General features: G+C 36.6%; 1 protein-coding gene across 11 annotated transcripts in view; it reads left to right on the top strand.

The window, feature by feature from the left end:
- The window catches only part of FRY (FRY microtubule binding protein), a 221714-nt gene that overhangs the window by 142388 nt on the left and 65146 nt on the right, over positions 1-14180 (top strand). For 7 of the 11 annotated variants that reach the window (XM_077781437.1, XM_077781443.1, XM_077781442.1 and 4 more), the window contains 13 exons: positions 24-281; positions 1158-1244; positions 2734-2993; positions 3363-3552; positions 4326-4450; positions 4642-4699; positions 7296-7387; positions 7590-7762; positions 8803-8963; positions 9765-9875; positions 11064-11218; positions 13244-13343; positions 13643-13814. In XM_077781437.1, the coding sequence (XP_077637563.1) occupies positions 24-281; positions 1158-1244; positions 2734-2993; positions 3363-3552; positions 4326-4450; positions 4642-4699; positions 7296-7387; positions 7590-7762; positions 8803-8963; positions 9765-9875; positions 11064-11218; positions 13244-13343; positions 13643-13814 (1942 nt within the window). The remainder of the gene's footprint in view (positions 1-23; positions 282-1157; positions 1245-2733; positions 2994-3362; positions 3553-4325; positions 4451-4641; positions 4700-7295; positions 7388-7589; positions 7763-8802; positions 8964-9764; positions 9876-11063; positions 11219-13243; positions 13344-13642; positions 13815-14180) is intronic. The other 4 variants (XM_077781439.1, XM_077781438.1, XM_021541955.3 and 1 more) reach the window with 1 other exon arrangement.

Genomic DNA, 14180 nt, shown 5'->3' with positions numbered 1-14180 from the left:
ATTTGATTCTTTGTATGTCCTAGTTAATAGAATATTTCTTGGAGACCTGGTTTGCAAACACCACCACTCCATTTTCCTCCCCTTGCACTGTTCTACAGTTGATACCAAACGGATCCAGCCACAGGATACAGTCTGAAAGGAGCCCCTATTCCAACGTCCTGCACGCAGTCGAAGGGTTCGCGCTGGTTCTGCTGTGCAGTTTCCAGGTTGCGACGCGGAAACTGGCTGTTCTAATCCTCCGAGAAATCCGTTCTTTATTCTTGGCCCTAGGCCAGGCAGAGGTAGGATTTTTCTCTTCTGGAACTTTGAGTTAAAATATCCTGAAGATAAACTGATGTTACAGTTGCTTTTACCATAATTGCTGCAGTGTAGCAGGTATGCACTTAGTTTATAAAAAAGCATTTGATCTCAGTTTACTATTTCTATTTGCCTTAACACTGCAGACCTTTCTGAGACCTTATGGACTCAATAATGTAACGTGAATGGCAAATGCCCTGTATAAGAATTTGAAGGGAAATGTACAGCAACTTCTATTTTCTCTTGGAATGATGTGAATATGAAATACACTGTAAAACTTTTTTTATTGCATGGGTCATTTTTGTATTGTCGAGATTATAAATTTACATTGGAAATGAAACCAATTCCTGTAGCATACCACTGTGGGTGAATAAACCCACAGAATAAGACAGCTTTAAGATCATTCACCTACATTTCCCTTCTATAGTAAAGACCTCTAAGTCATTTTTATGGAGAGTCATGTTGTGTACTGGTGGTCACAGCTCAGTGAGCCATCTAAATGCCTAAGAACACAAATATGTGTTTTCATGGCAAAGGAATGCTTCAATAAACAGTAAGCTAATTTTTCAGTCTTTTGATACCAGCTATTCAAAGTCATTTGGGATTTTCTGATATGTGCTTTTGTTTGCTAAGCAGTGAGCTAAAGCCACAAATTAACTTCATTTCAAACCACAGCTCGGACTTAGTTCTGAGATTAATTTGAAAAAGACAAAATGTACTGATCATCAATAATGAATATTTTTAGCTACTTCAGAATCATGTCATAATTTTTAGATGTTTCTGTTGCATATCCCAGAAACATAAAAAGGGAAATAATTTGGTCAGGAGAGCAGTAAACTTGTATTTTCTGTGTTATTCAGGATGATGACAGACCTATGATTGATGTCATGGACCAGTTGAGTTCTTCTATTCTTGAAAGCTTTATTCATGTGGCTGTTTCAGATTCAGTAAGTACTACTTTACTGTTACTGCTTGTGTTTGAATAACAAATATTAGACATGAAATACTAAAAATAATACTGCTAAATCAAAGAAATCCTACAGCTTTAAGGCTCCAGCCATTTACCCAAGAGCTCCAAGGCTCCACAATGTCCCAGACAATCTGTTCCATGAAAGTAATTGTGGATATGGAAGATACTGCATACAGAAAAAAGAACAGTTGAAAAAGTCTTATCGCCAGCACCACCTAATGCTGTAGGCACTCACTGCTATCATCTTTTTGAGAAGGGAATCATCTTTAGCTCCCTTGTATCCTCAGAAAGTGACCTGCCTGTATGCCTGAGTGTAAGCTCCAGAGTAATTCACAGCAGGGGTGAATCTCTCGTTCACTCTCTCAGGGGTCTAATGTGTCTGACATGCATCAGAAGAAGCAGAGATTGAGCATTTTAAATAAAAAAGTGTCAGTAGGAGAACTGGTACATAAGACAACATGCTGTCCTAGAGATTAGTGAAAGGCCCATTTCCAGAGACCAGGAGCAATCTGTTTGGGGCAATTTTCAGCATGATTAAGTTTAAAGAACAAATGGTCCTGTCCACATTGAGTGCCCTTTCCAGGGCTGTGGATTTGAGCCACAAATTTGTGTGCTTAAAAAGTAACCCCAAGTAGTAGTCAAGCATCACACAGCTGCTTACTCAATTCCCCGCAGTGGGATTAGGGAGAAAATCCAGAAGGGTAAAAGCTGGAGAACTTGTGGGTTGAGATACAGACTGTTTAACTGGGGAAGCAAAAGCTGTACACACAAGCAAAGCAAAATAAGGAATTAATTCACCAGTTCCCATGGGCAGGCAGATGTTCAGCCATCCCCAGGAGAGGAGGGCCCCATCACATATAGCGGTGACTTGGGAAGACAAATGTCTTCACTCCAAAAGTCTCTCTTCCTTCTTCTTCCCCCAGTTTTTTTGCTGAGCATGATGTCACATGGTTTGGAATCTCCCTTTGGTCAGGTGGGGTCACCTGTCCTTGCTTGTCTCCTCCCAGCCTCCCAAGATTCCCCATCATCCTCTCCAGCGTGGCAGTACAAGAAGCAGAAAAGACCTTGGCTCTGTGCATGCCCTGCTCAGCAATAACAAAAACAACCCTGTGTTCAGCACAAATCAAAACACAGCCCCATACCAGTCACTGAGAAGAAAATAAACTCTACCCCAGCCAAAACCAGCACAGAAGTGGATATTAAACTGGTGGGGAGTTTGGGCCCCTGTGCATCTGGAAACAGAAACTGAGCAAGAAAGAAACATTCTGACTTCATAATACAGGAATTAGGAAATTTGTCTGAAATAGCAGCACCTGGGTTTGGGTGTTGCAGTTTTTAGAGGCCAAGGTTTGAATTTTTTGCTTTCATTCTGTTTATTAATAATAAAGCAAAGCAAATGGGTTGCCTCTGTGCCTAGTTTCTGACTAGTCCAGCAAGGAGTGTTAATTTATCTTTTCTCTCCATAGACAACAATCCCATTAACTCACAGCGTGGATTTGCAGTGGCTGGTGGAGTGGAATGCTGTCCTAGTAAATAGTCATTATGATGTGAAAAGTCCTTCCCACGTCTGGATTTTTGCACAATCTGTTAAAGACCCATGGGTTCTCTGCCTCTTCAGTTTTCTTAGGCAGGAGAATCTACCAAAGCACTGTCCTACAGCACTCAGCTATGCCTGGCCATACGCCTTCACGAGGCTGCAGCTGATAATGCCTCTTGTGGATCCAAAGTAAGTGGAAATCAGCATTTCACTTTCTTTTGTGTGGGCTGTGTGACTTTAATATAGTGATTTTAATATAAACTTTTATTTGGTCTTGTGTTTGAGTATCGGTCCACACATTCTGCAAGGCGTGGCACACAGAAATTGGCACCACACAGGTTTGAGTTTCATAATCGTAATTTGTAAGGTGGAAAACTCCCATTTTCTACCCTCATTGATTTTTCTTGTGTATCATGACATGTTGAATTGCAGCTGGTAGATGCATAACATTATTTATTCCCTCTTAAAATGTTTTAAACTACTGTAATTAAGACCGTAGTACTTGTAATTAAGACTGGAAGATAATTTTAAGAATTACAATGTATTTTTAAATTCTAGTATTCCTGTTAATGCAAAGAAAACAAGTACAGCAAGCAGTGGAGACAACTATGTTACTTTGTGGAGAAACTACCTTATTCTGTGTTTTGGAGTAGCAAAGCCCAGTATTATGAGCCCAGGACACCTGCGTGCTTCAACACCAGAGATCATGGCTACCACTCCTGATGGAACAATGAACTATGATAATAAGGTGATGCAACCTGTTACAAGTAAACTATTCCTTCAGGAGAATTTCAGCTGCATCTGCATGCAAAATCCTATCCTGATGAAATTAGTTCAGTTAGGGAATATTTTGATATATGCAAACTACATAACACATAATTAACAATTAAAACACCTGGTATGATGATGTGATGATAACTATTTGGCAAGAACCATGGTGTTTTCAATATAGTACTTTTTTCTTTTTTTGTTTTTACATTCTGGGCAATGTGCATTCAAAATATAGAAGGTCTGAACATGTGTTTTTAAATTAACTTTAGTTTCTCATCTCCTTTCTTTCTTTGTAGAGCACTGCAATTCATAAATTTAAAGCATTAGGAAATAAAGCAGAATTCTGAATGCAAATTGTATTCCTGTTGGATATATGCCTATCAGAAGCAATAATAAATAAAATACGCTTTCAAGTAGTAGCAACCTGAGAGGAGCAGTATCTCCACAAATGCAATTACTGGAATATTTTAATGAAACAACAAATAAAGTAAATTGCAATAATCTGTACTAAAGCAAAGAGATTTCCCAGATGTATTTACTTGTTAGGTATTGAGATGATTGTCAGGTAGCAGATATCCAGGTATCTGTATAATTAAATAATGGTGGATTGATATCCATAATAATAAAATCATTCCAGCATGTTTTTTTTAAATATGTATTGATTCTTAGACAATGTTTGTTTGTACAAAAAATTGTGTTTACTTAATATTGATATCCTGACAAATTCAACAATATTTTAATATATTTTAGGCTATTGGAACTCCATCTGTTGGAGTCTTACTAAAGCAGCTAGTTCCTTTGATGAGACTTGAAAGCATAGAAATAACAGAATCACTTGTATTAGGATTTGGAAGAACAAATTCCCTTGTTTTCAGGTACTTATCCACTTATCATATTCTCAGTTATTTGCCTATAATACAAGTGCTTTATTTTTGTTGTAACTTAACTATATATTTTAAATTTTATTTGCACTTTAGAACTTCATTTTTATAAGTTGGATAAAATATCTATGCTTTTCAAAGGACATTAGATTTTGTTTATAAGTATTTATGTTTTTTTAATTTAGGGAATTAGTAGAAGAACTCCACCCACTAATGAAAGAAGCCCTAGAAAGAAGACCAGAGGTCAGTTGCAAAAATCAAATGTACTAGTTTTTTTTAAATGAAAAATTATTTTTAAAATAGTAATTCTGTCTGCTTGAAATACAAATATATTCTTTTGTACTAACTAGCAAAATAATTCTGTTTGCAACAAGGATTTTATTAATTGCATAATTTAAAATAATTCCATTAAAACCTAGTTTAATTTAAATTCTATCAGTGATCTGAAATGTACAATATAGAATTCTATCCTGAGGAAAAATTTCCCATCCAATATGGAACCTCCTGATACAGAACTTGCATATATTGGAAATTTACTTTAAGTATCTGAAAAAAAGTCAGCTTTAACGCAGCACATTTTGTAGCAATGTTTAGATGTGCTTTTATTTTCAGGGCAGGCAGGGTTACCTATTTCAACTTCATGGAATCACAGAATGGCTGAAAGGGACCGAAGTGGTCCAGCCTCCCTGCTCAGTCAGGGTCATCCTGGATCACATGGCACAGGATTCATTCCAAATACATTCAGTTAACTGACAAATTCATCAGTTTTCACCTTCATTATAGCACTCTCTTTAGTTACAAGAGAAGGTAGTGCTGGAAGGGTTCCCAACAGATCTTCTAACCCATACAAGAGAGAATTCTGTGTTCTTAAAAACCTGTGGTGGTAAAATCTGTAGCCTCAGTAAGCAGTTTTGTCATGGGATGTGTCTATGCAGCTAAACAGAAAAGCCATGGGGAGAGCTTCAGTCCTGGACTCAAGTTCTGCTCAGGTTTCCCTCCTTGACTGAGTTTTGGGCCATTCCATCTGGCTCCAAGATAGATATCTGAGATGGCGCATGGACAACTCTTAATAATTATGTGTCTGGTAAACATCCACAATCATTTCCATTCTGCATTGCGTCACACCTCGATTCTGTTGTGTGGCTTCCATTCCTATGAAGTCACTGATTTGAAGGTCACTGGTTTTGATACTGGGCAGAAGTGGATTGATACACCTTAATGCAGCCACTTGCCTCTGCATTTTATCTGTGTGCCATTTAAGACAATTTAGACTTGAAAAACCTTTTCTGGAGACATACATATCCAGTGTACCCTCAGGAAAGGAACTGGAAGAATTCAGAAGTTTACTGCATGCAGCAAGAGCAAATTTAGCACATGGAATTGTCAGTAGATGAATATGAGAACAAGAGACGGCAATGTTAATTCCTGTATTTTTCCTGATATGAAAAAATGGGACACCTTCCTGCAAAGCAGTGCCACCTGGAAGCCCAGGAGTGACTGCATGGGCTGTGTGGCTGTAGAGAACATGGCAGGCCTCCATGTCAGCAGGCAGGTATCCGACACACCAGGACCAATGTCCTTGAACATATGCTATGACTAGGAAGAGAAGTCCCAGCATGGCCAAGAGCTGAAGGGATAAACCAGAATGGACATTACACAAGATCCGCCCTGTGGGTGCTGGCACAGATCTTGCCAGATCACCTCTGACACTGCTGCAGGAGGCAGCTGTTTCTGGTAAATACTGCATTACAATAAAACTGCTTTTTTCTCTACATGTGCTTCCTGGAGCCTTAAAGGTGTAGCAAGAGAAAAACAGGACTCTGAATAGAACAAATCAAATGGCATAATTATTTGAATAAAACCTTTGGCTGGGATGCTGCAATTCTGGCAATTCTGGGTCAGAATGCCAGACACAGCATCATTTTTTTCTCCCACACATCTACTGCTGGCCATGGACGGAGCCAGAGTCCTGGAAGAGATAAGCCTTTGATCTTAGTATTGCTCAGTTTTGAAGAGCAAAATCTGCATTTTCTCTGAGCTTTTCTTGTTTGCTTGAGTACAACACAGTTTTTTTAATCTTCTCATGTTTTTCTTGCTTAGGGTTGTTACAGAATGCAGAAGTCAATTTTGCCTTTCAGCAAAGAATAGGCCTTGTTGCATTCACATCTTTCCAGGAAAGATAGAAGACAGAAAGGACAGCTTTCTAGAAGACAGAGAGATACAATGAGCCAGTTAACCACCTTGCAGTCCTGCTCTGTGGGAGGGATGCATTACTGTGGGCAAAACCCCTGCAGCCAACACACCCAGTATTGGAGTGGAGCGGTGTCTGCTAGGAGCTCACTTGAATGTGAATGATGGTGTGCTGCAGCATTGCCAAATTCAGGAATGGCTAATCACTAAGATACCTTCCTTAGGTCTGGATATATGTTCTGCACTATAAGTGCTTCCAGCTCCCAAACTAGATGACATTAAACTGACATTAATATCCTTGTTACCTGAAGATAGCATGGGGTTTTGGTACAGGTGCCTTGAATATTAGTTATTTTTATCCAGTATTTCATTATTTAATTTCCACATTTTCAATAAGTACTAAGGCAGTTGTTAATATTTTTTTTTTCAAGGATACTTACAAAGACAAAAAATTGATCATATTCAGTTCTTTGTTTATGTATAAGCACAATGTTACAATGCAATATCCAAAAGTACTCAAGTTCCTTCATGAAGAAAAGTTTTGAACTGGAATTCTTAAATCTCACTACAATACTGACATTTCTGAAGCTACTAGTTTTTAATGTGTACACCTATGCATATAATCATGGTTGTTATTTTAAATTCCAAGAACAAGAAACGTCGAGAACGACGAGATCTACTAAGACTGCAACTACTGCGAATTTTTGAACTCCTTGCTGATGCTGGTGTTATAAGTGACAGGTAGGACTATCACTCATCATAAATACTGATTTTTTATATGAAACAATTCTCAGTGTTTGCTACACTGAGATTATGTCAGTATGTTCTTTGAAGAATTTTGTGATCTATAAGATATGGAGAGATTTATATGCATTTTTTGCAGAAAACTGTAGCATAACTACTCTGTTATTCTGTATTCATGTGCACCTTTCCTTTATGCTAGTACAAATGGAGCCTTAGAAAGAGATACACTAGCCCTTGGAGCCTTGTTCTTAGAGTATGTTGATCTGACTCGCATGCTTTTGGAGGCTGAAAATGATAAAGAAGTTGAAATCCTTAAGGATATGAGAGCACATTTCAGTGCAATGATTGCCAACTTGATTCAGTGTGTTCCAGGTATGGAGCTAAATTATGCATTTAATATAAATATTGGATAAGTAGTTTTTTGTTTCTTTTTTTTGTCTGTGCTTTTTTCACTGCTTTTGAATTTTCATTTAGTGAATGTAAAGTGGAATATAGAAAAATAAAGTATTCTGAAGTCTATTAAGATTGAAATAAAAATATCAATAAAACTTGATGAAGCTTGTAATAGTAATGTCGAAGAATTGCCTCTTAAAAGCCTATCAAAGAAATTGTGACCTCCGGGGACTCAAGATTTCTTCCTCTTATTTTGTCCCATCTGACTTGATGCCAGACTCTTCATAAACTCAGACAATGTGCAATATTAAATGTGCAGTGAAAAATTTGCCCAAGGTCTTGAGACAGTATCCCACATTACCTGAGTCAAATTGTATCACAAAGATTTATCCAGTTGATTTCATGCTTTTTATATATGGAAATATCACTTCAGAGATATAACACAATTACATTAGCAAAAAAAAACAAAAAAAAAAAAATCTCTGCTTTAAAGGCCTGAATGTAATTACTGGAAGATGAGGTCTGAGGCTTTTTTTTTTTATTTTCTCAGGTAACTCAGCTGTTCAGAACATATACCACATATTTGTCATAAAAATGTGCCACCAAGTTTCTTTTATTTATTGCCCTTACCTATTACTGTATTAGAGCAAGACACATGTATTGTTTAGGTTCAAATTTAAAGAACTGGAAAAACCAAATAAATATTTGCCATGTAAGGAATGTGGGAGGCAGTGAAAAACCCTGATTTTATAATTAGATTCTTAAATGCTTTTCTGTAGTCAGGTGTACATGTTTGTATAACTCCACATTAATCCAAAACTGAAGGCTCTTAGAAGTAAGATGCACCTTACTCACTTGGTTAGATTTTTTTAAAGGATCTTAGATACTTTGGAGTAAGTCTATGTTGAACATACAGAAACCCCTCTCTTTTTGTAGAAATTTGAAAATCATGTAAGCATTGTGCCACATGAATGTTTAATATTAACAAATCACAACTATTTCTACTTCTGTTCACTTAGTTCACCACAGGAGATTTCTCTTCCCTCAGCAGAGCTTGAGGCATCACCTGTTCATCTTATTCAGTCAGTGGGCAGGACCTTTCAGTATTATGTTCACACCACTGGACCGTTACAGTGACAGAAATCACCAGATTACAAGATACCAGTATTGTGCATTAAAGGTACTAAAGTTTCATTATACAAGCCAGTAACAGCAATTTTTCAGTAAAAATTCAATTTGTTGTGGGATCTGTTTCCTTTAACTTCAAAGAAATTTGAATTGGCATACTTGATGCAAACTTGTATGCTCATACGTATTTGTACAGTGGTATCATAGAATATAGCATTGAAATTATTTTTTTTATTTGTTGATACTTTTCAAGGCTAATTATTTTAAAAACCAGAGTGCATTTTGAAATTTTACTTAGCTGTTAATTTACCAGATTCAGCAAGGAGCTCTTAGGCACTGAAATTAGGTACCTCAGGGTGCTGAATCTGTACCAATGTACAACTCTGGAATGCCTCCCACGCTTGCCTGGAGACATGCACAATAATAATGTATTTCTGTGGCAAAACTAGTTGCAACTCCCCTGCATGAGTAAGCTGGGAAAGTAATAGCTTATGTACTTACATAAGCTGCACCACTTGCTGTAAGAGAGTTTTAATTTTTGCAGTAACATACAATTGAAACATCTGAGTATATTTTAATTGTTTTTGTAGCTTGATTTATAAATACTGGGTAAAATGACAAAATATATCTTGAAGATAGTACTCCCCCCAGAATGCTTTGAACATGATCTGGAATCCAGTAAAATCTGTAGCAAAATAATTACTGAATTCTACCAGTCAGTCAGCTGTTACCATTTCCCCCATAGTTCCCTCCAAACAGAAAGCAAGTGGCAGTCCTGTTAGCCTGGACTCAAATCATTCTGAAAGGTTGATTGTGTTACTTTTTGGGTGACTGAAGTGCCATGTGTTTCCAGGCCATGTCGGCTGTGCTCTGCTGTGGACCTGTGTTTGATAACGTTGGTCTCTCCCCCGATGGATATCTTTACAAATGGCTGGATAACATTCTGGCTTGTCAAGACTTACGTGTAAGTACTGACCGAAATGGCACACTAATGGGCAGTTACTCACTGTGCTGAGGGAGTAAAGAGTTTATAAAGTGTTTTCTTTCTTCTTCAAGAACATGTAATGGATTATTCTTGCCATTTTCCATTTCTGTGAAGATGGGCTTCAACTTTGTACCTAGATAGGCATAGTTCTGTGTTTGTAGCTGATTGAACTGCCTTTTTGAATGAGGAGGAGTAGACTGGTGATTTGTATCAAGTGGAAACAGAGAGACAACAATCTTTCCCTTTTGGTATCTTGCACCTTGTCCTGCTGTTCTCCCTAAAACTCTCATACCAGCACACATAACTCTGCTAAGGAAAGGTAAGTAGCAGAACATAAATCAATGCATATGAAGCAGCTAGAGGATAGAGGCTGTGGGAATGGTAATTGATTAGGAAAAAAAAAAGTTGAACAATTTAAAGAAAGAATGAATAGCTGCAGAGAAGATACTTCAAAAATTACATGGGATTTTGGAATATTGGTAGGAACAGAGCTATGAAGATAAGTGCAAGTGATATGCAGTCTCTACAAGCAGTCACCTACAATTGGTGACACAATATTAATAGGCATTGGTTACCAGCACTATCCTGTACCAAAAGAACATGAAGTCCAAGTCTTAGTTGCATTTGTAGCAGTGGTGGTAGCAGGATTAAGGGATTAATGGTCTGTAGGAAGAGGTGTTAGGTTGCTTGATATAGTTGGATTAAAAATACAAGTTTTCAGTCTTGTAAAAGGTATTTTTCTTCATCTGCCTTGCTTCTGTGTTGGTCAAAAGAAGGATAAACATGGAAGTTTGTTGTTCTGTGAAATTCACATGAAGTAGGAAACAGTTAACAAGTCAGTTAACTGATATAAAAGGAAGTTGCCCAAGAACACCTATCAATTATCCTAGATATTCCGAAAAATCTGCTTTTTTTGTTATTGTGCCCAGTTTTGGAAAATCTATTTCATTTATGTAGTCTGTGCAAACCATTTTTTCAAGTGATAAGCATTGAAACCTGAGTCACATTCCAACTCTGCTATCCCTAAAATAAATATATTACAAATGTTCTGATTTCTTATTACATATTTTAATTTTCCATTTTCTCCCTGTTTTACCTATGTCACTCTGAGAATTTTAAAGAATGAACATATCTGACCCCATCAATCACATTTTGATGTTTGCTCAGGTTCACCAGCTTGGCTGTGAAGTTGTGGTCCTGTTGCTAGAACTGAATCCTGATCAAATCAATCTCTTCAATTGGGCTATAGATCGATGTTACACAGGATCATACCAGCTTGCCTCTGGGTGTTTCAAAGCCATTGCAACTGTGTGTGGAAGCAGGTATTAATTAATTTATTAATCTACACTTTCAAATGTAAGAAAGCTGAAGGCTCAGCTCACTGCATTGTTAGGAGCTGTATGTCACACTCACTCTTCTCAAAGAGTTTTTGGGACTGTATAGCTTGATTTTCATGATTCTGAAAACAAATTATGTGCTAGGTAGAAGATTTTCTTACTATAGTTATATTTGAAATCTGGAGAATTTTGATGCTGTTTTGCTCAGAAAGATACAAACAAAGCCACAACAGTTTTATTTGAATGTAGGTCATAAATCTGGTTTCAAAATATTTGGGTTGGTTTTTAATTTAATTTTAAAAGGAAGAATGTTTTAAATATCGATAGCTTGAAAGTCATTATTTTGACATTATCTTGAAAGTCATGTTCTTTTTCTAAACTGACTTTCAGTTGATTTGTTTAGTTCCTTTCCTGTCAACTGGTATCATCATTACTGCTAATGCTGGGAAAGCACAAGCTTCATGAAGACATTAATACAAATATTGCTTTGTGTCAGACCTTCATAAAGCTCTATCCCTTTTTTATTTTCAAATAAAAAGTTTATAGAGAAATTAAATAATGCAGTAATTTATGTCTTATTAAAATAAATGTGAAAATTTACTTGTCACAAAAATAATTTGGCAAGATGTCTGATCAGCATAGAGAAATACTCAATAGAGAAATAATTTGGATTTGGAAAAGCAAAATAAGTCGTGAATATCATCTTTTTCCTGCAACACTGTTTTGTTCTCACAGGAGCAACTAGATGAGAGACTGCATGGATATTTTTTAAAATATGAATGGAATTTGGTGTTTGCAAATTCAGTTATGTTAACAGGGTTTTATTTTAATGAACACAGAAACATAGCAGTTTCAGCCAGTCTTTTTTCCTCAAATTGTGTTACCTGTGCTAACGTGATCTAAAAATTATTCTTTTCCTTTCTTTCAGTAAAAAATTAGAGTATGATCTTTGTGATTTATTTTGAATGGAAAGTCCTCTTTCTAGCAAGCTGGGAATTTTTATTAATATTTGAAAGCTGTTAATAGTTTTTCCTATATAATCTGTAAAAATGTATCAGGCGAACACTGCTTAAATTACCTGTAAAATGAGCAGCAATTGATCATGTCCATCCAGCTTTCTACAGAGAAGCCACTTCATTTATTTTCTTTTTTGCATTTATTTTTTAAGCAGTGGAAGGGCAAAAAGCCAGTTACAGAGCTTGGCTTGAACCTAGTATATGGAATTACTAAGAACGTCCCATGCCACACATGGTGTGCCGTATTAAAAAGTCCAAATAGGCATCCTGCAGCCATCCAGGAGCACTGTAGCTGACATCTAGGGTGATAAATCAATGGTTCACAATTCAATCAGTGCATTTACAAATCATCATGAGAAAACAGAAACCTATTTAGTGCAAATCCAAATACTGTGATGGGAGATTTACTCCTCTAACAATATTCTCATTAAGTTAACACTTCGATATGTTTGACCTTACAATTGATATTGACTTTATAGATAGCAGGCTTTTTGAAGTGGTTCTTAATGTTTACTCTTTGAAAACAATTTTGATAGAATTGTCTAATACCTCAGAATGTTCATGTCAGAGATAGTGTCTTTTATCCAAAGGGACTATTTTAATTGCATCTGGGCTTAAAAAATTCTTTATCCCTGGAAATGTTCATGCTGCCCATTTTCTTTCATGGGTGTCAGCCTGTCCTGTAAACAGTTTATGCTATGAATTAAAATGAATTGACTGTCATAGACACAGGTATTCCATTCATTGTGGGTAACTCAGTGCATTCCTAAGCATTAGTCCAAGGTAATTATAAATAATCCTTTATTTCTTCCCATTCACCAGATGATCCTTTGATCAAGCAGTGTTTATTCATAAGAGCTCCCTTTCCCATATTCTGATGGTAGAAGAGAAGAAAGATGACATACTCTTTAGGCCATATTACAGAGTAAATCAGAGTAAATATAATCTGCATTTCTCACCAGAATTCACAAAAATGTTCTTTTTATTCTTCTAGGAACTATCCTTTTGATATTGTGACACTTTTAAATTTGGTGCTGTTCAAGGCATCTGACACCAACAGAGAGATTTATGAAATCTCTATGCAACTTATGCAGGCATGTATCAGTTACTTATTTTTTCCTTCTGTCCTTGGAGACTTTTTTGGTGATCTTCTTATAAAGTACTGTTATTTGCACATTATTTTTTTTCGAAAATAAACAATCGGTTTTGTCTTGGCTATAGAAACCCAAATATTTATATAGAAATGAATGCTATCATGTCTTTCATATTTGGAGCATATACTCTCTAACATACAGAGCATTCTCTGATAGCTAAACTTCAAAGGCTGATATTTCCTGATTTAATCAAATTTTTTTGTCTCATTCCTTTTTTTCTTTTCTTTTTTCTTCTATAGATACTTGAATCAAAGCTTTTTGTTTATTCAAAAAAGGTAGCTGAGCAAAGACCAGGCAGTATCTTGTATGGGACACATGGTCCATTGCCCCCTCTTTACAGCGTCTCACTCGCCCTTCTCTCATATGAGCTAGCAAGGATGTATCCTGAACTTACCCTTCCACTTTTTTCAGGTACCTGTATTTATTTGACTTATTATCTCCTTTACATTTTTTTACAAATGCTAGACTGCTACCATTTTGAACCACAGTTCTGTTCATAAATTTAGCTTGACCTGGTTTTGTTCTGGTTCAGATCAAATCAGATTTAGGAATCCAGTATATATTTCCTAGAGGTACTCACACAATGTACAGAAACCCTCTTTGGGGACTCTGTGCCACTTATGTGATCTTGGGCTAACTTTGAAATTACAAGTGCCCTGAATGAGGTAAAATGACATTGGCAAACTCTACTATGATGGGTTCTCATGTGATTTTTCTTACCCATGGATTTACAAAGATCATACTTGTGAGGATGTATTTCTTCATTCTACATAAACA

This window comes from Lonchura striata, chromosome 2 (genome assembly GCF_046129695.1).
Source record: "Lonchura striata isolate bLonStr1 chromosome 2, bLonStr1.mat, whole genome shotgun sequence".
Classification (NCBI taxonomy): domain Eukaryota; kingdom Metazoa; phylum Chordata; class Aves; order Passeriformes; family Estrildidae; genus Lonchura; species Lonchura striata.
The sequence above is the reverse complement of the archived record's forward strand: the minus strand, read 5'-3'. Positions and strand labels throughout refer to the sequence as shown.